This window comes from Theropithecus gelada, chromosome 15 (assembly GCF_003255815.1).
Source record: "Theropithecus gelada isolate Dixy chromosome 15, Tgel_1.0, whole genome shotgun sequence".
NCBI lineage: Eukaryota > Metazoa > Chordata > Mammalia > Primates > Cercopithecidae > Theropithecus > Theropithecus gelada.
In genome coordinates this window covers 7,798,177-7,822,170 of record NC_037683.1, presented here as the reverse complement: position 1 = coordinate 7,822,170, position 23,994 = coordinate 7,798,177, and the positions used below count along the sequence as shown (strand labels likewise).

Genomic DNA, 23,994 nt, shown 5'->3' with positions numbered 1-23,994 from the left:
ACAGGCGTGAGCCATGGCACTGGGCCAGGGCTTTCTAAAGGACAAATTTAATAACATCCATCCCCTGCTTAAACCTTCCCATGGCTCCCCCTTTGCTCCCAGCTAACGTCCACTGACCACGGCAGCCCAGCTTCCCTGGAGCAAGCTCTGCTAGCCTCTGACTTCACAACTGCCTCTGCACTGCAGGCCCCCACTGCACAATGTCCCCACTTCCCTGCCATCACACGACATGCCGCCTGCAGCCAGCCTCATGGCACACCCGCACCAGGCCATGCTTCTATCTCTGGACGTGGGGTATCCCCTGGGCTTTTGCCCCGTGTCTGTGATGCCCTTCCCGCTTCCTCTTCCTCTGCCTGGCCTATTCCTCACTGCTCAGCCTTCAGATTCAGCGCGGCTGTGACTTCTTTTTTTGTTTTTTTTGAGACGGAGTCTCGCTCTGTCGCCCAGGCTGGAGTGCAGTGGTGCGATCTTGGCTCACTGCAAGCTCCGCCTCCCGGGTTCATGCCATTCTCCTGCCTCAGCCTCCCGAGTAGCTGGGACTACAGGCACCCGCCACTACGCCCGGCTAATTTTGGTTTTTTTTGGATTTTTAGTAGAGACGGGGTTTCACCTTGTTAGCCAGGATGGTCTCAATCTCCTGACGTCATGATCTGCCCGCCTCGGCCTCCCAAAGTGCTGGGATTATAGGCGTGAGCCACCGTGCCCGGCCACGGCTGTGACTTCTTCTGGGAAGCCTTGTCCCACCACCCCAGCACAGCCGCAGGGGCCCCTTCTTTCGGCTCCCAAAGCCCCCCGCCTCTCCTGTCCCAGCCCTGCACCTGCAGGGGGTTTGCTTGTTTGCTTGCTGTCTGGCCTGTGGGCAGCATGAGGGCGGCAGGTGTACGTGGCTCCGCACCTTTCATGGATGCACCCCTGAGCTCACTCTGGGAGCCGAGACAGAGCCAGTCCCGCACACAGACTTTTAAACATGATTTAATGGGGAAATGAAAGGTGACTTGTGCTTTCTGTACCCCTGAGTGACCTCACACAATAGTGAGATTCACACTGTTGTTATGGCTTGGAGGACCTACAGGAGATTTTGGAGTGAGCCATGCTGCCGCTCCAGAAGGCAGCCAGCCTCTGATCAGTGCCCGTCTATCTGGGTGTCTATCCTGATTGCCTGGGAGGGTCCTCTTTCTGCCCGTTGTTTCGGTGTATTTACTAACGGTGTCCCCTTTGCTCTTAAGAGTGTCCTGTTTTGGAAAATAAGCAGTGTCTAACCTTGATCAAGCTGGGCCTGAACTCCATTCTGGGCCATGCTCTTGCCCTTCTCTTTGCACTGCCTGCTCATGTAGCACAGGGAGGCTGACTGGCACAGATGCCCCCTCCTACCACATCACGGGGGACTCACACACCTTTCCCCGCTCCTGCCCACAGCCTGCAACTGCAGTGGCCGCTCCGAGGAATGCACGTTCGATCGGGAGCTCTTCCGCAGCACAGGCCACGGCGGGCGCTGTCACCACTGCCGTGACCACACAGCCGGGCCACACTGTGAGCGCTGTCAGGAGAATTTCTATCACTGGGACCCGCGGATGCCATGCCAGCCCTGTGACTGCCATTCGGCAGGTGAGTGGGCTCCACATCCCCAGCCTCCAATCCCCGCCCCTCCTGGCCTTCACTGCCCTGTGCCCTTCCTCTCCCAGGCTCTCTGCACCTCCAGTGCGATGACACAGGCACCTGCGCCTGCAAGCCCACTGTGACTGGCTGGAAGTGTGATCGCTGTCTGCCCGGGTTCCACTCGCTCAGCGAGGGAGGCTGCAGGTGAGAGCAAGGGACGGTCTAGTATGGACACATTGCACGGAATGACAAGAAGCAGGAGGGACAGGTTGTCAGTAGTGCCTCCCCTCCCCATCCCTTCCTGTCTGCAGCTACCTCACCTTAATCCCGGTGAGGACTGGGGAGGCCAAGAGACAAAAACAGACCATAATGAGACCAGGCTGAGCCCTGTGGCAGCTCAGCGGATCTTGCGGGTGGAGGGCAGGCTTCCTGCAGGAGGCGCTGCATAATTGCAGGGAGAGGGGAAGGACAGGTGTTTGAGGCGGGGCGGGGGGCACGGGAGACCTCCGGAGGAGCTGTGGATCGGTGGGAAGCAGGAGTGGGTGAGGAGGAGGCTGAGTGGAGGCTGCAGCAGGAATGCCTGGGCAGCCTGCATAGGGATTTGACTGTGGAGAAGGAGAGCAGGGCAGATTCCAGAGCCCAGTGCAAGGAGTTGCTGACAGGACATGGCGACCAGGGGGTCGAAGAGGAAGAAGGGGTGAAGACTGACCCTCGGGGTTCTCTGGGCCTCTGGATAGCAGGGCGTGCAGTGTGGGGAGTGGGGTGGGAGAGGCTGAGCGTCATCTGGGTACACTGAGTCTGGTACCCAGTGGGACAGCTGAGGGCAAAGAGGGGCAGGGGCTCCTGGAGTCTGGACCTTACCCCAACACATTTGCCATCACTTGATTGAGAAAGTATACAGTGATCAAAAAACAAACAAAACAAAAAAGCTATGATAAATTTAGAAGCACTTTTTTTTTGAGACAGATTCTTGCTTTGTCGACCAGGCTGGAATGCAACAGTGCCATCTTGGCTCACCGCAACCTCTGCCTCCCCGGTTCGAGCAATTCTCTGCCTCAGCCTTCTGAGTAGCTGGGATTACAAGCGTGCACCACCATGCCCAGTATCTCTATTTTTTTATTTTTTTAAGGTGGAGCTTGCTCTGTCACCCAGGCTGGAGTGCAGTGGCGTGATCTCTACTCACTGCAACCTCCGCCTCCCAGACTCAAGTGATCCTCCTGTCTCAGCCTCCTGAGTAGCTGAGACTACAAATGTGCACCACCACACCCGGCTAAGTTTTGTATTTTTTGCTAGAGATGGGGTTTCGCCATGTTGCCCAGGCTGGTCTTGAGCTCCTGGGCTTAGGTAATCCACCCTCCTTGGCCTCCCAAAGTGCTGATGACAGACGTGAGCCACTGCGCCCGGCCCAGAAGCACTTTTAAGTGAACTTGCTTTGGTTAATAACAGGCATCCTTGTATATTTGAAAGTCAGTAGAAACATGTTGGGGATATCTAGGAGATCTCCGATTCCTCATAAAATATTTGGTGGTTCTGGGCACAAAATGACCACGAGATGGGGCCTGGCTGTTTCCCTGGGGTCTTTCTGACCTCTGGACCTTTGCACGTGCCACACCTCCTACCCCTGCCCCCTCTCCCCAGCCTGTGGCTCACAGCCTCCTGCTCATTCTTTGGGTCTCAACTGAGGGGCCCCTCTCTCTGGACACCTTCCCTCCCGCCTGCCCCTCGCCTGCACCCCCAGGCTGAGTCAGAGGCCCTGCAGTGCGGGCACAGCCTCTCGTACATCTCCCATAACACGTATCATGGTACAGGGTCTGTGTGATCTGTCTGTCTACACTGGACTGTGGGATTCACTAGGGAGGAACCATGTCTTGTTAGATGAGTGGATGGATGGAGGGAGGGATGGAAAGATGCATGGATGGGTGAATGAATGGGTGGATAGGTGGCTGCTGGACAGAAAGATGGAAGGATGAGTAAGTGGATAGAGGAGTGAGGGGATAGATAGATTCATGGAAGCCGGGCACAGTGGCTTACTCCTGTAATCCTGGCACTTTGGGAGGCTGAGGCAGGTGGATCACCTGAGGTCACAAGTTCAAGACCAGTCTAGCCAACATCGTGAAACCCTGTCTGTACTAAAAATACAAAAATTAGCTGGACATGGTGGTGCATGACTGTAATTCTAGCTACTTGGGAGGTTGAGACAGGAGAATCACTTGAACACAGGAGGCAGAAGTTGCAGTGAGCCGAGATCGTGACACTGCACTCCAGCCTGAGTGGCAAAGTATGACTCTGTCTCAAAAAAAAAAAAAAAAAAAAAGAAAGAGAAAAGAAAAGAAAAGAGATTGATTCATGGATGACGAGTGAATATGTGGATGAAGATGGAGGGTCCTGGATAGAGGTGTGCTGGGTGGGCAGATGGACCAGTGTACCAGTGATGGATGGGTCACTTCCTTGGCAAGATGGGAACGGTAAAGCCAGGTAAGACTCCTGCATCAGCCTCACTCCTGATGTTGGGAGCCGGGAATGCTCCCTTCCCAGGATGAGCTGTTCCCACTCTGAAGTTGCTCATTGCCCGTTTTCCCCTTGTCCTGTCTCTTTGGCAGACCCTGCACCTGCAATCCCGCTGGCAGCCTGGACACCTGTGACCCTCGCAGTGGGCGCTGCCCCTGCAAAGAGAATGTGGAAGGCAACCTATGTGACAGGTGTGTGAGCTAATCCAGCAGTAAGCTTGCTGGAAGTGACCTGGGGGCTCACTGATGAGGTACCAAAGCTGTGGAGTGCGGGGAGGAGCAAGGGGCACAGTCTTCATGGACTTGGGTGACCATGTCACCCTGTGCCCTTCCTGGAGCACCATGTATCTGTCATACAGGAAGTTACTCAAAAGCTTTATGGCACTGTTTTTGCTTTGATCCAACACCACTGATCATTCATAAGCTGAGAAAATACATGTCTTAGCTTAGAATCCTGAAAAGAAAGAGCTGGAAGAATAGGAGAGACCATCTAATCCAGGGATAGCAAATACGTGGTGCTCGTACTACCACGTGCTGTGGCAGACATCACTAATGGAGCACTGTCACAGCCCTCCCCTTTCACACTCACTGCAGACATAGCTAATGGAGCACTATCATGACCCGCCCTTTTCACACCCACAGCAAAACATCACTCATGGAGTATTATCAACCCTCCCCTTTCACACCCATGACAGACACCACTAATGGAGCACTATCACAATCCTTTCACACCCACAGCAGACATCACTAATGGAGCCCTGTCACAGCCCTCCCTTTTCACACTCATGGTAGACATTACTCATGCAGCACTGTCACTACACCCCTTTCACACCCACAGCAGACATCACTAATGTTATACCCATGGTAAAGATCACTAAAGGAGCACTACCACAGTCTTCCCCTTTCTTACCCACAGCAGATATCACTAATGGAGCACTATCAAAACCCTCCCTTTTCACACTCATGGCAGACATCACTCATGGAGCATTGTCAACGTACCCCTTTCACACCCACAGCAGACATCACTAATGGTATAACCATGGCAAACATCACTAAGGGAGAACTATCACAACCTCCCCCTTTCATACCCACAGCAGGCATCACTAATGGAGCATTATCAACCCTTGCCTTTCACAGCCACGGCAGACATCACTAATGGAGCCCTATCAACCTTTCCCTTTCATAGCCATTGCAGACATCACTAATGGAGCACTACTACAACCCTTCTTTTTCACTACCACAGCAGACATCACTCATCACACACAGACATCACACACCCCTTTCACACCCACAGCAGACACCACTAATGGCATACCCACGGCAGACATCACTAAGGGAGCACTGTCACAACCCTCCCCTTTCATACCCACAGCAGACATCACTAATGGAGCACTATCAACCCTCCCCTTTCACCACGGCAGACATCACTAATGGCATACCCACGGCAGACATCACTAAGGGAACACTATCACAACCCTCCCCTTTCATACCCACAACAGACATCACTAATGGGGCACAACAGTCTTGGCCATGAGCCCTACTACAACCTCAGGATCCTTCTTAACACCCTGCTTCAGGAAGCCATTGAGCTGGATTTTGAGCCTGTCTGCCATCTTTGAAGTCTGATATGGTACAAATGGGGCTTCTGAAGCTCTGCAAGTCAAAGGGGCTCTCCCAATGCCACGAAGTTCATAAACTTCCTCTTTCAAGTGTTCAAGAGGCCTTCAAGCTCCAGCAGTACAGCCAGCAGACAAACATGGGTTTAGCTCCTTGGGTACACACTATCTCTTCTTCCTGGCTTTGTGTCTGACATTCCCCAGAGCTGCTTGGAGAAGTGGCTGATTCTGGGGCTGGGGCTGGAAAAAGACAAGATAAGTCCAAGGCGTCTTATAGTGCCAGGAAGCAAGGAAATGCTGAAAAACAGAGACAGACACAAACAAAACAACCCAAACCAGAATGCAGGCCCATGTCAAAAGGACACAGGAGCCGACATGAAAGAGCTCTCAGGGCTGAAACAATTTGAGCAACAAAATAAACAACGATAGTATTGGATTATAACCCAGAGAATAAAGTCAAATCCACAAATCCATCCTGATGTAAATAGACGATTGAATACATAAATAGATGGGGATGAAGGGACAAACTTTCCTTGCAGAAGAATTCCAAGTGAGGAATGTAGAAATGAAGGAACTAGAGAACCACTGTTCAAACCTCACAGCGGTAATTGCTACAGGCAAGAGCTGCTGATGAATGCTGACATTGGTGGGCAGAACTTTAAGGAAAGGGGGGATATTTGCATAGCCTCAAAATGTCTTAATTACTGGGGTGGCTTGAACATCTGTCCATGGGTTCTTTGATACTCTTCCCTCCGGGAAGTCTAGCTTAATCCCCCTCTTTTTGAGACTGGGCTGCATTTAGTGACTTGCTGCTTTGTTTTTGTTTTTGTTTTTGTTTTTGTTTTTGTTTTTTTTGAGATGGAGTTTCGTTCTTTCGCCCAGGCTGGAGTGAAGTGGTGTGATCTCGGCTCACCACAACCTCTGTCTCCTGGGTTCAAGTGATTCTCCTGCCTCAGTCTCCCGAGTAGCTGGGATTATAGGCGCCCACCACCATGCCTGGCTAATTTTTGTGTTTTTAGTAGAGATGGCATTTCACCATGTTGGCCAGGCTGGTCTCGAACTCCTGACCTCAGGTGATCCACCCGCCTCAGCCTCCCAAAGTACGTGAGCCAGCTGGGCGCAGTGCCTCATGCCTGTAATCCCAGCACTTTGGGAGGCCGAGGTGGGTGGGTCACAAGGTCAGGAGTTCAAGACCAGCCTGGCCAACATAGTGAAACCCTGTCTCTACTAAAAATACAAAAATTAGCCGGGCGTGGTGACGTACACCTGTAGTCCCAGGTACTCAGGAGTCTGAGACAGGAGAATCACTTGAACCCGGGAGACAAAGGTTGCTGAAATCACACCACTGCACTCTAGCTTGAGCAACAGAGCAAGACTTTGTCTCAAAAAATATAAAAATAGGCCGGGCGCGGTGGCTCAGGCCTGTAATCCCAGCACTTTGGGAGGCCGAGACGGGCGGATCACGAGGTCAGGAGATCGAGACCATCCTGGCTAACACGGGGAAACCCCGTCTCTACTGAAAAATACAAAAAACTAGCCGGGCGTGGTGGCGGGCGCCTGTAGTCCCAGCTACTCGGGAGGCTGAGGCAGGAGAATGGCATAAACCCGGGAGGCAGAGCTTGCAGTGAGCTGAGATCCGGCCACTGCACTCCAGCCTGGGCGGCAGAGCGAGACTCTGTCTCAAAAAAAAAATGTATATATATATATATGTGTGTATATATATATATATAAAAATTAAAAATAAAATAAAAATAATAAATAATTTTTTAAAAAGTGCGTGAGCCACCGCGCCCGGCCTATTCACTGACTTGCTTCTAATGATTGGACCATGGTGATTGCACAGTGGTGAAGACTGGCAGAGAGCACCCTCAGCAGGTGATAAAAGTCAGCATCGCTTGGATGTCATGTGGGTTTCCTGTGCTCCCACGTGATGTGACAAGAAGGGCACTTCACCTCTGTGTATTTCTTTCCCAAGCCTATAACCCTGGTCTAATCATGAGAAACATCAGGTATTCTAAAAATACCTGATCAGTGCTTTTCAAAGAGTGTCAAGATAGTGGCAGATATGGAAAGACCGAGAAGCGGTGATAGGTTGGAGGAGAACAAGGAACTAAATGCAACACCATGTCCCAGATGGGATCCTGCAGCAGAAACCAGACATTAGAGGAAAAAGTGGAGAAATCCTAATAAGGTCGCTGGGTGTGGTGGCTCAAGCCTGTAATCCCAGCGCTTTGGGAGACTGAGGAGGGCGGATCGCCTGAAGTCAGTTCGAGACCAGCCTGGCCAATAGGGTGAAACCCCGTTTCTACTAAAAATACAAAAATTAGCCGGGCATGGTGGCAGGCGCCTGCAATCCCAGCTACCCGGGAGGCTGAGGCAGGAGAATCTCTTGAACCCGGGAGGCTGAGGCTATGGTGAGCCAAGATCACACCATTGCACTCCAGCCTGGGCCACAGAACAAGACTCTGTCTCAAAAAAAAAAAAAAAAAGAAAAAAAAATCCAAATAAAGTCTGGAGTTTAGTTAACTTAGTTTTGACAAATGTACTGTGGTAATGTCAGATGTCAGCATCAGGGGAGGCTGCCTGAAGCAGGTATGGGAACAATCTGTAATGTTTTTGCTATTCTTCTAGAATTCTGAAAAAATTTTGTTTTTAAGTTTCTGCAGTGATTCTAGACTCTCATTGGTCCAGGTGGGATACCCTGGCCCCGCCCCTTCCTGTCTGATTCACGTGACCCTGGTGAGCATGTCCTGCCTCCATTGCAGATGTCGCCCCGGGACTTTTAACCTGCAGCCCCACAATCCGGTCGGCTGCAGCAGCTGTTTCTGCTATGGCCACTCCAAGGTGTGCGCGGCCACTGCCCAGTTCCAAGTGCATCACATCCTCACCGATTTCCACCAGGGTAAGAGGTGCCCCCTGCAGACGTCTCCCAAGGGTCTGCTCCCAGCCTAGCGGCAGGTGGTCCTGCCCTGGGGAGATCTTGCACTGGTGGATCTCCCATTGAGGAGAGGAGCCACAGGCCTGCACAGCCTAGATGGGATCGGGGGTGAGATGATGGCTTCCCAATGCCCACCTGCGACCCCCAGCTCCCTCCCCAGTCTCTGACTCTTCTCTTTATACTCGGTGGGGTTGAGGCCCGGCTACGTGACGCTTTTTGGATCCTGTAGGGGAATTTCCACTCACCCCGTTGAGACTGGCCTCCCTTGGTATATCTAAACACTGGGTATATCTAAACACTGGGGATTCAGGCTCAGTCTCCTGGCCTCCACTTATTGAGCACCTGCTGTATGCCAGGCACTGCGCTGAGCACCTCACATGCAAGGATTCTCATTCCCCTTTTAATGATGAAGTAACTGAGACCCACAAAAGGTAGGCACTTGCCTGAGGCCACGTAACAGTTGTGAGCACTGGGTTTATCAGCTCCTGAGTTTTGCTCCTTTTTTTTTTGGACACAGGGTCTTGCTCTGTCACCAAGGCTGAAGTGCAGTGGTGCCATCACGCACAGCTCACTGCAGCCACCACCTCCCTGGGCTCCCGTGATCCTCCCACTTCAGCCTCCTGAGTAGCTGGGACCACATGTGTGCACCACCATGCCCGGCTCATTTTTGTATTTTTTTGTACAGACGGAGTCTTACCATGTTGCCCAGGCTGGTCGAGAACTCCTGAGCTCGGGTGATCCGCCCACTTCGGCTTCCCAAAGTGCTGGGATTATGAGTGTCGGCGCCCAGCTGTGTTTTGCCCTTAACTACTATGGCAGCCGCTACCATGGTCCCTGATTCCACGTGGTACAGCCGCATCTTTAAAGAGGAAAGCAGCAGAGCTCGGAGCTCTGCATTAAACCAGAGGCTGCGTGGGCCCCAGCTATGTCCCACAGAGCGCCCCCCACCTTCTGCCTGTCCCCAGAAAAGAGTGAGGCATTAGCTGGAAAAGAACCTCAGGGCCGACGCTGGGGCGCCCCAGACATGAGGACCGCGCGCCCTCTGCTGGACGCCGTGCAGAAAGGACCGAGAGATGCGCGACCGGGACAGCGTGTCTGGGTCCCGGGGTCTAGAGTGTCAGCGTTGGGCAGGACTCATTTTCTAGACCCTGAGAATGGTGTCATGATCTGTTTTCACCTTGGGCCAGGCACTGGGTGTGGCTGGCCCTTCAGGGGTATCCTCTCATTTTGTCTCACAGTTGCCCTTGGGCAGCAGTTCTCAAACTTTTTGGTCTCTGGATTCCTTCTTTTTTTTTTTTTTTTTGAGATGGAGTCTCACCGTGTTGCCCAGGCTGGAGTGCAATGGCGCGATCTCAGCTCACTGCAACCTCCGCCTCCCAGGTTCAAGTGATTTTCCTGTCTCAGCCTTCTGAGTAGCTGGGACTGCAGGCGCCCACCACCATGCCCAGCTTATTTTTGTATTTTTAGTACAGATCTGGGGTTTCACCATGTTGGTCAGACTGGTCTTGAACTCTTGACCTCAAGTGATCCACCCTCCTCAACCTCCCAGAGTGCTGGGATTACAGGTGTGAGCCACCGCACCCGGCCTCTGGATCCCTTTATGCTCGTGAAAATTATTGAGGACCCCAAAGTGCTTTTGTTTAATGTGGGTGGTTTACATGGATATTTGCTGTCTTAGAAATGAAAACTGTGGCCGGACACAGTGGCTCATGCCTGTGATCCCGGCACTCTGGGAGGCCGAGGGGGGTGGAACACCTGAGGTCAAGCGTTTGAGACCAGCCTGGCCAACATGACAAAACCTCATCTCTGCTAAAAATACAAAAATTAGCCAGACATGGTAGCCAGCTCCTGTAATCCCAGCTACTCAGGAGCCTGAGGCAGGAGAATTGCTTGAACCTGGGAGGTGGAGGTTGCAGTGAGCCGAGATCACGCCACTGTACTCCAGCCTGAGTGATAGGGTAAGACTGTGTCTCAAAAAAAAAAAAAGAAAGAAAGAAAAAAAGAAAGAAAAGAAAAAAAGAAAACTGAGTGGTTTTTAAATTTTTATTATTATTTATTATTATTATTTTTTTTTTTTTTTAGCAGAGACGGGGTATCGCCATGCTGGCCAGGATGGTCTCGATCTCTTGACCTCGTGATCCACCTGCCTCAGCTTCCAAGAGCGCTAGGATTATAGGTGTGAGCCACCATGCCTGGCTGATTTTTTTTTTTTTTTTTTTTTTTTTTTTTTGAGTCAGAGTCTTGCTCTGTCACCCAGGCTGGAGTACAGTGGCATAATCTCAGCTCACTGCAACCTCTGCCTCCGAGGTTCAAGTGATTCTCCTGCCTCAGCCTCCTGAGTAGCTCGGATTACAGGCACCTGCTTCCATGCCTGACTAATTTTTGTATTTTTAGCAGAGACAGGGTTTTGCCATGTTGGCCCGGCTGGTCTCGAACTTCTGACCTCAGGTGATCCGCCCACCTTGGCCTCTCAGAGTGCTGGGATTACAGGCATGAGCCACTGCGCCCCGCCTCCTAGTTTCTTCTAAAAGCCTGTCTGCAAACTTCTCTTCATGTTGACATCTTCCTTTCTCTGACCTCTTTCCCCACTCTGTTCCTTCCTTCTTACCCCTTGGCTGCCTCAGATGTTTGGCCTCTGCCTCACTGCCCCCTGTCCCCTGGAGAGGCAGCCCCTTAAGGTCACTCGCTGTGTGCTGGGCTGTGCTCTGTGTTAACTGCTGTGGCCAGAGGGAGGAGGCACTGAACTGACACTGGGGACCAGAAGGCCTGGGCTCCCATCCTGGCTGGACCCCTTCCTAACCAGGTGGCCTCCCTGCCTGCGATGGTGTTAATAACACAGGTCACTAGAAGGACAGGGTTCATGAGGTCACAGGTGAGAAAGTTCTCTGAGAGCCTGAAGATGAGGTCAAGTCTGGTACTATTAGAGATGCTCCTGATGTCCCAGGGCACCCATGTGGGGGTCTTCAGGCTGTCTTCATGTTGAGCTCAAAACCCCCACTGAAAGGGCAGGGCAGGCTTCCAAGCCTGACCATGCCCCAAGCAGAGCCGGGTCCCTGAGCTTTCTAGCTTCTCCTGAGGCTCCCTCCCACCCCAAGGCTCCAGCTGGGGCTGGCACGTGGAGACCACCCTCCAGGGCCTCATACTGATTGGGGGATATCTGTGTTTGCTGTCTAGGAGCCGAAGGCTGGTGGGCCAGAAGTGTGGGGGGCCCCGAGCACCCCCCACAATGGAGCCCAAATGGGGTCCTCCTGAGCCCAGAAGATGAGGAGGAGCTCACAGCACCAGGTACCTCCAGCACCAGGTGGGGCTGACTGCCCTGTGTCGGTTCCTCCTGCTGCTAAACAACTCACCACACATCAGAGGCTGAAAACAATGCCAGTTTATTCTCTTAGAGTCCTGGAGAAGTCAGAAATAGGTCTCTCGGTGCTAACATCAAGGTGTCAGCGGGACTGAGTTCCTTCTGGAGGCCCATGGGAAAGTCCCTTCCTTGCCTGTCCCAGCCTCTGGAAGCTGCCTGCATTCCTGGGCTCGTGGCCCCTTCCTCCATCTGCAAAGCAGCCAAGTTTGTCTCATGCCCCATCACTGGCTCCAACTCCCCTGCCTCCCTTTTTCGTATTTACCATTAATCTCTAATGATTGATGGGGCCCAGCTGGATAACCCAAGATACTCTTCCTACCTCAGGTCAGATGATTAACAACCTTAATGTCCCCTGCCACAGTACATACCATATAAACGGATTACAGGGATTAGGGTGTGGATGCCTTTGGGAGGCTGTTATTCTGCTATCAGACCACAGTATCTGATGAAACCCCCATTTTTCTGGTCATAGCTTTGTCACAGAGGGTTTCTTCAGTGCCACAGAGCCATAGCCACTGTCATGGCCCAGAAAATCTCTGTGTTTCTCATCAGCCCCTCACCCACCAGGCCACCGCACCCCAAGCCCAGAGCCATGGCATTCTTGCAAAAGGAAGGAGGTTCTTGATCATTCTGACCTCTCCACCCCACAGTGAGGGGACCTGTGGTCTCCTGGTGACTGTCTCAGTCCCAGAACCCAGAGCCTAGAGCCCGTCTTTAGCCCCACTGTGGCTGATTCAGGGCCTGCCAGCGCCCCGGACCAGCTCTGCCCTTTCCCTCCCTCTCCCAGAGAGGTCGAGGAGATGAGTCACAGATGGCTGAGGAGCCGTGTGCCCCGCAGCCAGGAAGTCAGAGGCCTCGGGCCCTTTGTGGGGCAGGTGCTGCAAGCTCAGAGTCCCATGAGCAAAAAACACACTCTGTTCCGTGGCCACTCTGCTGGCATATGGAAGAAGAGGGGCTTATTCCCGCAGGAAGTGCTTGCTGGGTATTGGGGACACTGCAAGGGTGAGATGGATGGATGGCCTGGCCTCGTGGTGCTCTCAGGCCGGCCTGCTCCCGGGGCACCCTGAGCAGCTGGAGGTGAGGGCATGGCAGGGGAGCCAGGCTTCTGCCCGTTGCTCACGGAGGGGACACAGAAACAAGCGTCTGGGCTGGCTGGTGACAGCATCAGAGGGAATGAACCCACAGACCCTCTGGCCAGCATGTCCGCTTTCTGTAGTCTGCCTATGAGCACTTGGGGGCAAAGACCAGGAGCTGAGTGAAGATAAGTATGTAGGCCGGGCGCAATGGCTCACACCTGTAATCCCAGCACTTTGGGAGGCCGAGGTAGGTGGATCTCCTGAGGTCGGGAGTTCAAGACCAGCCTGAAATGGTGGCTGGTGAAACCTCATCTCTACTAAAAATACAAAAAAGTTAGCCAGACGTGGTGGTGCATGCCTGTAATCCCAGCTACTCGGGAGGCTGAGATGAGAATTGCTTGAACCCGGGAGATGGAGGTTGCAGTGAGCCAAGATTGCATCACTACACTCCAGCCTGGGCAACAGAGTAAGACTCTGTCTCAAAAAAAAAAAAAAAAAAAAAAGGAGTATTTAGTGGTGTAAGCTTGGGGCAGTCCCAGGAGGGACTGGGTAGCCTGTTGGTGGACTGTGATGCAGCCTTTACAAAGACTGCCGGTAGTGGAACAGTATGTGGAACCATCTCACGTGTAGAACATGAGTAGCAAAAGACAGGAGAGGAGCATTGCGCTGGCGCTGGTGACTGATTCTGGAGGCCGAATCGGGGTGCAGCCGGAGCATGTGGCCACCATCTCCCGGGGCTCCCTGCTTCAGGCTGCTTCTGCACAGGTGAGCAATTCCCCCAGCCAGGAAACGCTCCGGGGCAGAGGGACACAGGGACTTCCAGTGTATCAGGAGCTGCCCACCGAAGCTGTGGCGGGGCATACTACAGAATTTGAGGGGTGCACTGCAGAATGAAAACTGCCCCCCAATTCCCAAATAGGGGGAGGTACCATTAAAGGTACTAAAATATAAACACTTGTTTCTCCCTGCAGTTTTGCCCTGTATTTGTCGTGGTGTTTTTTGGTTTGCTATTTGATGCCATTCTAGGTAAAGGAAAATTTTAAGTTATTAGCATGAAACATATTAAGTTATTAGCATGAATTTTACCATTCCTTTTTTTTTTGAGACGGAGTCTCGCTCTGTTGCCAAGGCTGGAGTGCAATGGTGCGATCTCGGCTTACAGCAACCTCTGCCTTCTGGGTTCAAGCGATTCCCTGCCTCAGCCTCCCAAGTAGCTGGGATTACAGGTGCCCGCCACCAAAGCTGGCTAATTTTTTGTATTTTTAGTAGAGATGGGGTTTCACTATCTTGGCCAGGCTGGTCTTGGACTCCTGACCTTGTGATCCACCTGCCTTGGCCTCCAAAAGTGCTGGGATTACACCCGTGAGCCACCGCGCCCGGCTGCGTATTTTGTTCTTACGAGGACAGTGGAAATACCGCACACGACAAGCCCAGCCACTTTGATTTCACTCTTTGACACATGCACGTTCCACTAACACGGCACACGTCCGTGGCTTTCTCACGGGTAAGGGAAAGACTGCTGGGAGAGGAGGGTGGTCCGTGCTCTTTCCTCATGGGTCACGATCTTCCGAAGCAATGATTGGTTGATACAGGGACATGACGTGAGTCAGAAGGTACCGCCCAGGGCTTCTCCGTGGTTTGTGTTTCTCAGAACGCCAGTGCCTGCCTTCCAAGTTTGGAGCAAGTTCTGATTGGAAGGGAAGGTGTGGCCTGGGGCCCAGCACGCCTCTGCTCACTCAGCCAGCTCGCTTACCTTTTTTTTTTTTTTTTTTTTTGAGACGGAGTCTCGCTCTGTCGCCCAGGCTGGAGTGCAGTGGCCGGATCTCAGCTCACTGCAAGCTCCGCCTCCCGGGTTCCCGCCATTCTCCTGCCTCAGCCTCCCGAGTAGCTGGGACTACAGGCGCCGCCACCTCGCCCGGCTAGTTTTTTTGTATTTTTTAGTAGAGACGGGGTTTCACCGTGTCAGCCAGGATGGTCTCGATCTCCTGACCTCGTGATCCGCCCGCCTCGGCCTCCCAAAGTGCTGGGATTACAGGCGTGAGCCACCGCGCCCGGCCTCGCTTACCTTAAATGTCACCTGGAGTCCCGCCAACCTCCGGCTGCTGGGTGTTCCCTAGGAATTCCGTGCTCGTGGGCATCGTGAATGCTGCTCGCGAGCAGGCGGCAGCCTCTGTGGTCACACGTGTGTGTGTATCCCCTCCGTTCATGCTTGGACTCCGTGTTCCATTGGACACCACTTCTAAAACCCTAGTTCAAAGATAAAATTATTAAGAATGTGAAGATGGTCACAGCAGAGCATGAAGCCAAGCGTGGGGGCGTGTGTGACTGCACAGGTCACACGCCTGTGAAGCCGGGGACGGGCTGTGGAGGTGTGAGCGGGTCCCCTGCAGGGTCTGCCGTGCCGGGAGCTTTGGATTTTCTACCCACTGCACTTTTATCTTGTTTGAACGTTTAGTTGCCACTAAAATCAATATAGACTTTTAAAATCATGCTAACCATATGAAGACTGTCAAAGCCGCCTTCTTTTGTCTTCAGAGAAATTCCTGGGAGATCAGCGGTTCAGCTATGGGCAGCCCCTCATCCTGACCTTCCAGGTGCCCCCCAGAGGCTCCCCACTCCCTGTGCAGCTGAGGCTGGAAGGGGCGGGCTTGGCCCTGTCCCTGAGGCACTCTAGCCTGTCTGGTTCCCAGGATGCCGGGCATCCCAGGGAGGTAGAGCTCAGCTTCCAGTAAGTATCCTCTTCTGTCCTGAGAGATGGGGAGGTGGGAGGGGTGGTCTCTGAGGTCCGGGCACATTTCAGATGCCCCTGTGGTCTGGGGGGCTGCACCCCATCCCCAGCCGTGGCACCCCCACCCTATGTCGGGATCTCACTTTGACCGCTTCTCTCGCCAGCCTGCAGGAGACCTCTGAGGATGTGGCCCCTCCACTGCCCCCCTTCCACTTCCAGCGGCTCCTCGCCAACCTGACCAGCCTCCGCCTCCGTGTCAGTCCCGGCCCCAGCCCTGCTGGTCAGTAAAGACAACCACATGCCCAAGACCCGAGTGCTTGCCAGTTCTCAGAACTGGGCTGGGCTCCTGGGGCCACGGTCTTGTTGGGACCTGGTGGCCAGTGGTTATTGTCCTGCCAAGAAGAAATCTGAGTCAAAAGTCAGGACCATTGCCGGAGGTCATATAACCTGTGAAGGCAGTGGGGATGGTGGCTGAGGTCAGCCGCAGGGACTGGACAGGAGAAAGGCCTAAAGGATGGGCCTCAGAGGCAGGTGTGTGGCCAGCAAGCCACCCAGACCCATTGGGTGTGGGCACTCCACCTTCGCTGAATCCACCAAGCCCCAGTCCCTGCCGGACAGAGCCCACAGCCGGCAGTCCAGGAGTCCCCTGGGAGAATGACTCCCATGCTGGTCACTGATGGTATCCTACCTAAGCCACCCTAGGAGGGTCTGATCTTTCCAAAGGGGGCCAAGCCATCACACATCATTGATGGGGATCTGTCACCACCTCCCACCCTGGTCACAGTGATTGACAGCCTTAGCCTCTGATGTGTTCCTCATTATAACCTACCCACACACGCTATTTTAAAAATCAATATAGGACGGGAGCAGAAGTTCATGCCTGTAATCCCAGCACTTTGGGAGGCCAAGGCGGGTGGATCATGAGGTCAGGAGTTCGAGACCAGCCTGGCCAAAATGGTGAAACCCCATCTCTACTAAAAATACAAAAATTAAGTGGGCATGGTGGCATGCACCTGCAATTCCAGCTACTTGGGAGGCAGAGGCAGGAGAATCGCTTAAACCTGGGAGGCGGAGGTTGTAGTGAGCCAAGATTGCACCACTGCACTCCAGACCAGGCGACAGAGCCAGACTCCATCTCAAAACAACAACAACAACAACAAGAAAAAAACAGCCTGGTGTGGTGGTCTGTACCTGTAGTCCCAGCTACTCAGGAGGCTGAGACTGGAGGATCGCTTGAGCCCAGGAGGTTGAGACTATAGTGATTTGTGCCACTGCACTCCAGCCTGGGTGACAGAGCGAGACCTTGTCTCTAAAAAAACAAAACAAAAAACAAAAACCCTACTGTCTGTGTGTAAAATGAAGCTGAGCTCTAGGCTCAGATGTTTACAAAGGGGTTTTTCTACCCTTCCAGCACCAAGCAGGACATTTGATAGTCACGTGGGGAGTTTCTGGGAATGTCAATTTCCGGGAACTTTAGGCCTCTTCAACCACATGACAACCAACATGTCCTCAGATTTGTTTCCAGGGGAGGGAGATTTTGCTCTTTTTGAGAACCTCTGGCTCAAATGGTCAGTTTTCCCCGGGCCTCTTTTGAGTCCAAGGGTGCTGGAATGCACTGGAGAAGGAGGCGACGTAGTGACCCTCCCTCGCACCTGCAATCCCCAAACTTCCTCTTTCCATGGGTAATGTTTTGGGAGGCCTCTCTCTAAATCTTTCTATGTGTATGTGCTTAACATCTGTATTTTTTTTTTTTTTTTGAGACAGAGTCTCGCTCTGTCGCCCAGACTGGAGTGCAGTGGCGCGATCTCGGCTCACTGCAGGCTCCGCCTCCTGGGTTCACGCCATTCTCCTGCCTCAGCCCCCCGAGTAGCTGGGACTATAGGCGCCCACCACCACGCCCGGCTAATTTTTTGTATTTTTAGTAGAGACGGGGTTTCACCGTGTTAGCCAGGATGGTCTCGATGTCCTGACATCGTGATCCGCCCGCCTCGGCCTCCCAAAGTGCTGGGATTTACAGGTGTGAGCCACCGCACCCGGCCTTTTTTTTTAACATAGAAATGTGATTACACGGTCAGGCACGGTGGCTCATGCCTGTAATCCCAGCTCTTTGGGAGGCCGAGGCAGGCGGATCGCTTGAGCTCAGGAGTTTGAGACCAGCCTGGGCAACATGGGGAAACCCTGTCTCTACTAAAAATAACAAAATTAGCCGAGAGTGGTGGTGCACACCTATAATCCCAGCTACTCGGGAGGGAGAATCACTTGAGCCTGGGAGGCGGAGTTTGCAGTTAGCCAAGATCATGCCACTGCACTCCAGCCTGGGTGGCAGAGCCAGACCCTGTCTCAAAAAAAGAAAGAAAAAGAAAGAGAGAGAGAGGAAGGGAGGGAGGGAGGGCAAAGAAAAGAAAGAAAAGTAATCACACAGTACAATATCCTGGGACTTGCTTTTCGTCAGCTAACAGTATGTCCTGGAGGTTGTTCCTTGTCATTACACGTAGAAAACCTGGTTTTCTGGGTCTGGTGTGTAAGATTCTGCGGTGTGGGTGCTCTGTGAGGTTTTAGCCATCCCCCTATTGACAGGCACTTGAGTGGTCTCCAGTTTTCCTGATTACAGCCGTGTCACAGGGAATAGGGACCAGCCTCATAGAAAAGTCTTGGTATTCCAGTATAAGTGTTGCTTTAGGACAGAGTGCTGGAAATGGAGATATTAGGTCAAAGAGGGAGCATTTTCCATTTTGATCCACGCTGCCGAATTTTCCTTCAGAAGGGCTGCTCTGATGAGGAGTGTCGGCCACCCCCAGTCTCCCTGTTCTGTGTCTACAGATGGTTGTTTTCATATTTTGCCCAGAGTTTATAGTTGTTTTCTGTGGGAAGGCTGATCTGCCAGGATCCCCTACTCCTCTGTTACTGGAAGCAAAACCTCCTGATTAGTATTCATACATCCACACTCATTTTTTTTCAAATATCAGATTTCTTTATTTTTAAAACGTACCCATTATAGTTTATCTAAATGCAAAATGTTCACTTTCCTTGCAGGTAAGAAATGTCACTGACATTTCTGTGTCAATTAGTTTCTTTTACATCAAAATCCTGTTCTCGTCATTAGTCTCAAAATCTCCTATAACACTTAGAACTTTAGGCTGGGCGTGGTGGCTCGTGCCTGTAATTCCAGCACTTTGGGAGGCTGAGACAGGAGGAGTCCTTGAGGCCAGGAGTTCAAAACCAGCCTGGGCAACAGGGCGAAACTGTTTTTCTACAAAAAATTTAAAAATTATCTGGGTGTGATGGCACACACCTTTGATCTCAGCTACTTGGGAGGCTGAGGCAGGAGGATCATTTGAGGCCAGGAGTTCAACACTGCAGTGAGCTATGGTTGTACCACTGCTCTCCAGCCTGAGTGACAGAGCAAGATTCTGTCTCTCTTAAAAACAAACAAAACAGGCCAGGCGCGGTGTCTCAAGCCTGTAATCCCAGCACTTTGGGAGGCCGAGGCGGGTGGATCACGAGGTCAGGAGATCGAGACTATCCTGGCTAACATGATGAAACCCCGTCTCTACTAAAAAATACAAAAAGCTAGCTGGGCGAGGTGGCGGGTGCCTGTAGTCCCAGCTACTCGGGAGGCTGAGGCAGGAGAGTGGCATAAACCCGGGCGGCGGAGCTTGCAGTGAGCTGAGATCCGGCCACTGCACTCCAGCCTGGACGACAGAGCCAGACTCCGTCTCAAAACAAACAAACAAACAAACAAAACAACAAGAAAAATCTTAAAGCTTTAGAAATAGACCTTACACTTTGCCTAAATGTAGCATTCAGTTATGAGCAGGCCAGGTGAATTTCCTACACCCCATCCTCCACTAAAATTCATCTATAAAATGTTACCAGTCTGAGAGGTGTGAATGGTATCATCGTTGTTTAAATCTATATATCTTTAATAACCTGTGGAGTGGATATCTTTCCATAAAATTCTCAGCCGTATCTATTTCTTCTTGAAAACTGCCGATTCATCTCCCTTACCCTTGAATTGACTATTAAAAAAAAAAAAAAAATCAACCAGCGCAGTGGCGCATACCTGCAATACCAGCACTTTAGGAGGCCCAAGGCAGGAGGATTACTTGAGGCTAGGAGTTCAAGACATGGGCAACATGGATAAACCCCATCTCTACAAAAATTTTAAAAACTTAGCTGGGCTTAGTGGCTTACCTGCAGTCTCAGCTCCTTGGGAGGGTGACATGGTAGGATCACTGGAGCTTGGGAAGTCAAGGCTGCAGAGCTATGATTGTACCACTGCACTCCAGCCTGAGTGACAGAGTGAGAATCTGTCTCAAATAAAAAAAAAAAAAAAATCATTGATTGCTAGGCTGCCTTTATATACGTGGGCCTGGTTCATATGTGAACAGGAGGGTTTTGGGGGGAAGCATGTGCGGGGAGCTTGTGCCTCCTTTCCTCCTCTCTCCCTTCTCGCCCTGCAGGCCAGGTGTTCCTGACTGAGGTCCGGCTCACATCCGCCCGGCCAGGGCTTTCCCCGCCAGCCTCCTGGGTGGAGACTTGTTCATGTCCCAGTGGCTACATGGGCCAGTTCTGTGAATCCTGTGCTCCGGGATACAAGAGGGAGACGCCACAGGGGGGTCCCTATGCCAGCTGTGTCCCCTGCACCTGTAACCAGCATGGCACCTGTGACCCCAACACAGGTGAGTGTCCCGGCACCCCGTCTGAAGGCACCTGGGTTATACCCAAAACAGCGAGATGAGTACTGACCTGAACAGGGCCAGCCTGGCACAGGCATTGAGGTGTTGGCCAAGCTGAGGGGCACTGTGAGCACTGAGCTTTCCCGTGCTGCTTACTGCCTGGGCGCCTCATATTTTAATAAAAGTTACTATTGGAATTTGGCCAGGCGCGGTGGCTCAAGCCTGTAATCCCAGCACTTTGGGAGGCTGAGACGGGTGGATCACGAGGTCGGGAGATCGAGACCATCCTGGCTAACACGGTGAAACCCCTTCTCTACTAAAAAATACAAAAAACTAGCCGGGCGAGGTGGCGGGCGCCTGTAGTCCCAGCTACTCGGGAGGCTGAGGCAGGAGAATGGCGTAAACCCAGGAGGCGGAGCTTGCAGTGAGCTGAGATCGCGCCACTGCACTCCAGCCTGGGCGACAGAGCAAGACTCCGTCTCAAAAAAAAAAAAAAAAAAAAGTTACTACTGGAATTTATCGAAGCCTCAGACTCTGTGCCAAGGACTTTTTATGCATCAGGTGAGAGCCAGAAGCCAGCTGCTGTGTAGGCCGTCTGTCCGTGCCACCTTCTCCCCGGGCTGATCCTTTTCCCAGGAAGGACCAGAGAAAGACCTCAGGGGTTCTTACATGCAGAAGGTGCTGTGAGGAAGGGCAGAGGCACCAGCATGGCGGGTGACAGCAGGAGGGTTCTCATGAGGGTCACACAGGTGACAGCAGCTCATAGGTGCCAACCCAGAACCACAGACCTGCCACCCTCACCCCTTAGTGGCCTTGAGAAAGTCACTTCCCTCCCTGAGCCTGCTTCCTCTTCTGTAAGGTGGGGATATTGACAGTATATACACAGTCTCTGTATCTGCACAAAGCCACATGGAGGTCAGGAGACACTGAGGCTCTGAAAACACAGGCCTGGGTTGCATCAGAGCTCAGCCATAGCTAACCGGGACTGCCTTAGGGAAGCGCAGATAATTAAAGTCTCTACTTTTCAGGACACTTGGGAAATAATAAAATAGTGTCACCAGGTTCCTATATGTGCTATTCACCTTCTCTACACTACATCATTGACTCCTGCAGACATTCCTGTGGGAGCCAGGACCCTTCCTGTCCCGTCTCACAGGGGAGGGCACCACGGGCAGATACATGGCCAGCAGGTGGCAGAGCTGTGCCACTCTCCAGCCTGGACTCCCAGGGCCTGGTCACTACTGGCTACTCATTCCCACTTCTTTTTGTTTTATTTTTTGTTTTATATTTTATTTTATTTTTTGTGGGGAGTGACAGACTCTCGCTCTATTGCCTATGCTGGAGTGCAGTGGCACAATCTCGGCTCACTGCAGCCTCCTGCTGGGTTCAAGAGATCCTCCCACCTCAGCCTTCTGTGTAGCTGGGATTATAGACACCTGTCACCATGCTCGGCTCATTTTTATATTTTCAGTAGAGGTGGCGTTTTACCATGTTGAGGCTGGTCTCAAACCCCTGACCTCAAGTGATCCTCCTGCTTCAGCCTCCCAAAGTGCTGGGATTACAGGTGTGAGCCACCATGCCTTGCCCACTGATCCCCACTTCTTTTTTTTTTTTTTTTTTGAGACGGAGTCTGGCTCTGTCACCCAGGCTGGAGTGCAGTGGCTAGATCTCAGCTCAGTGCAAGCTCCGCCTCCCGGGTTTACGCCATTCTCCTGCCTCAGCCTCCCGAGTAGCTGGGACTACAGGCGCCCGCCACCTCGCCTGGCTAGTTGGTTTTTTTTTTTGTATTTTTTAGTAGAGACGGGGTTTCACCGTGTTAGCCAGGATGGTCTCGATCTCCTGACCTTGTGATCCGCCCGTCTCAGCCTCCCAAAGTGCTGGGATTACAGGCTTGAGCCACCGCGCCTGGCCTGATCCCCACTTCTATAGGAGCAGACCTGGCCTTGCTCGAGGTCACATGGCCAGGAGGCACCTGAGAAAGCTGGACCCAGGCCTCTCTCTACTCCCACACTGAGGGCCTCATGCCTAGACGCCTGCTACCTCCCCAGAGCAGGTGGGGGCTCTCTGAGAAGAAGGCTACTGGGCATTTTTTTCCTGAAAAGACAGTAGCAAGGCGTGGTGGCTTACGCCTGTAATGCCAGCACTTTGGGAGGCCAAGGTGGGTAGATCACCTGAGGTCAGGAGTTCGAGACCAGCCTGGCCAACATGGTGAAACCCCATCTCTACTAAAAATACAAAAATTAGCTGGGCGTGGTGGCGGGCACCTGTAATCCCAGCTAGTCAGGAGACTGAGGCAGGAGAATCGCTTGAACCCAGGAGGTGGAGGTGGCAGAGAGCCGAAATCACGCCATTGCACTCCAACCTGGGCGACAAGAGCAAGACTCTGGTGGGGAGAAGGGGAAGAGGCCAGGCGCGGTGGCTCACGCCTGTAATCCCAGCACTTTGGGAGGCCAAGGCAGGCAGATCACCTAAATTCGGGCGTTCAAGACCAGCCTGGCCAACATGGTGAAACCCCATCTCTACTAAAAATACAAAAATTAGCCAGGTGTGGTCAGGTGCCTGTAATCCCAGCTACTCAGGAAGCTGAGGCATGAGAATTGCTTCAACCCGGGAGGTGGAGGCTGTAGTGAGCCAGGATCACGCCACTACACTCTGGCCTGGGCGACAGAGCAAGACTCCATCCCAAAAAAGAAAAAAAGTCAGCCGACGTAGCCAGGGAGGGCAACCACAGCCACACGCCACATGCCACACACCACATACAGGGCACTCTCTCTTCTGTGTCCGTGGCAGGCATCAATAATCAAGCCCAGATGAGGCCACGTAATCCCTCCCTGCTGCAGTGCTTCCCACAGCCCCTCTGGAGGAAGCAGAGTCCTCCATAGCTGGGATCAGTTTGTCATCCCCACAGAGCCTCTGGCCCGCTCAGCTTGGGCAAGTCCTCATCTGTGAAATGGGCAGTGTAACCCTGCTCCCTAGGCTGGGAGGAAGAATGAGCCTACGGGTGCTGGGCCTAGGCTGGGACAGTTCCTTTTGGATGCCAGCCCTGCTGTGCACGAGCGGCCTGGTCCTCACTCCTCCTCCCAGGTCACCTTGCCTCGGCTGCTGGGGTGCTGCCTGGGGACCTCCTGGAAGTGGTGGTCTTGGTTAACCCCGTCTCAGCCAGGCTTCTCATTCAGTCCCTGGCAGTGGGCCGCCCTTCTCAGGCACCCCAGGCTCTGAGCAGATGCCAGGTGTGGTCAGCCTGGGGAAGAAGAGTTTGCAGAATCCACCATCATCAGGAGCCAGAGGGCAGAAATGGGTTCCCTCCTCTGAGACTAGGTATCCCCTGTGTATCCCAAACCACATAAAGGGGAGCCTCTTTGCAAAGTCATGTGAAGCAGAATTCTGGGTCTATGTCTCCCTTGGAAAAGTTGCTCTTCCTTTTGGTCCCTTGGAATCAAGAGGACAACCATGTAGCGAATGGTAGCTGTGTCACCTATTGGTTCAGAGAGAGATT

The 23,994-nt window shown here is 52.7% G+C and overlaps 1 protein-coding gene across 1 annotated transcript in view; it reads left to right on the top strand.

Annotated features, from left to right (window-relative positions):
* Nucleotides 1–23,994, top strand: part of LAMC3 (laminin subunit gamma 3) — an 89,434-nt gene that overhangs the window by 31,053 nt on the left and 34,387 nt on the right. Inside the window, exons 5-12 of the mRNA XM_025359558.1 lie at nt 1,417–1,605; nt 1,683–1,800; nt 4,197–4,295; nt 8,485–8,621; nt 11,832–11,942; nt 15,627–15,819; nt 15,984–16,099; nt 20,283–20,501. Of these exons, the coding sequence (XP_025215343.1) occupies nt 1,417–1,605; nt 1,683–1,800; nt 4,197–4,295; nt 8,485–8,621; nt 11,832–11,942; nt 15,627–15,819; nt 15,984–16,099; nt 20,283–20,501 (1,182 nt within the window). The remainder of the gene's footprint in view (nt 1–1,416; nt 1,606–1,682; nt 1,801–4,196; nt 4,296–8,484; nt 8,622–11,831; nt 11,943–15,626; nt 15,820–15,983; nt 16,100–20,282; nt 20,502–23,994) is intronic.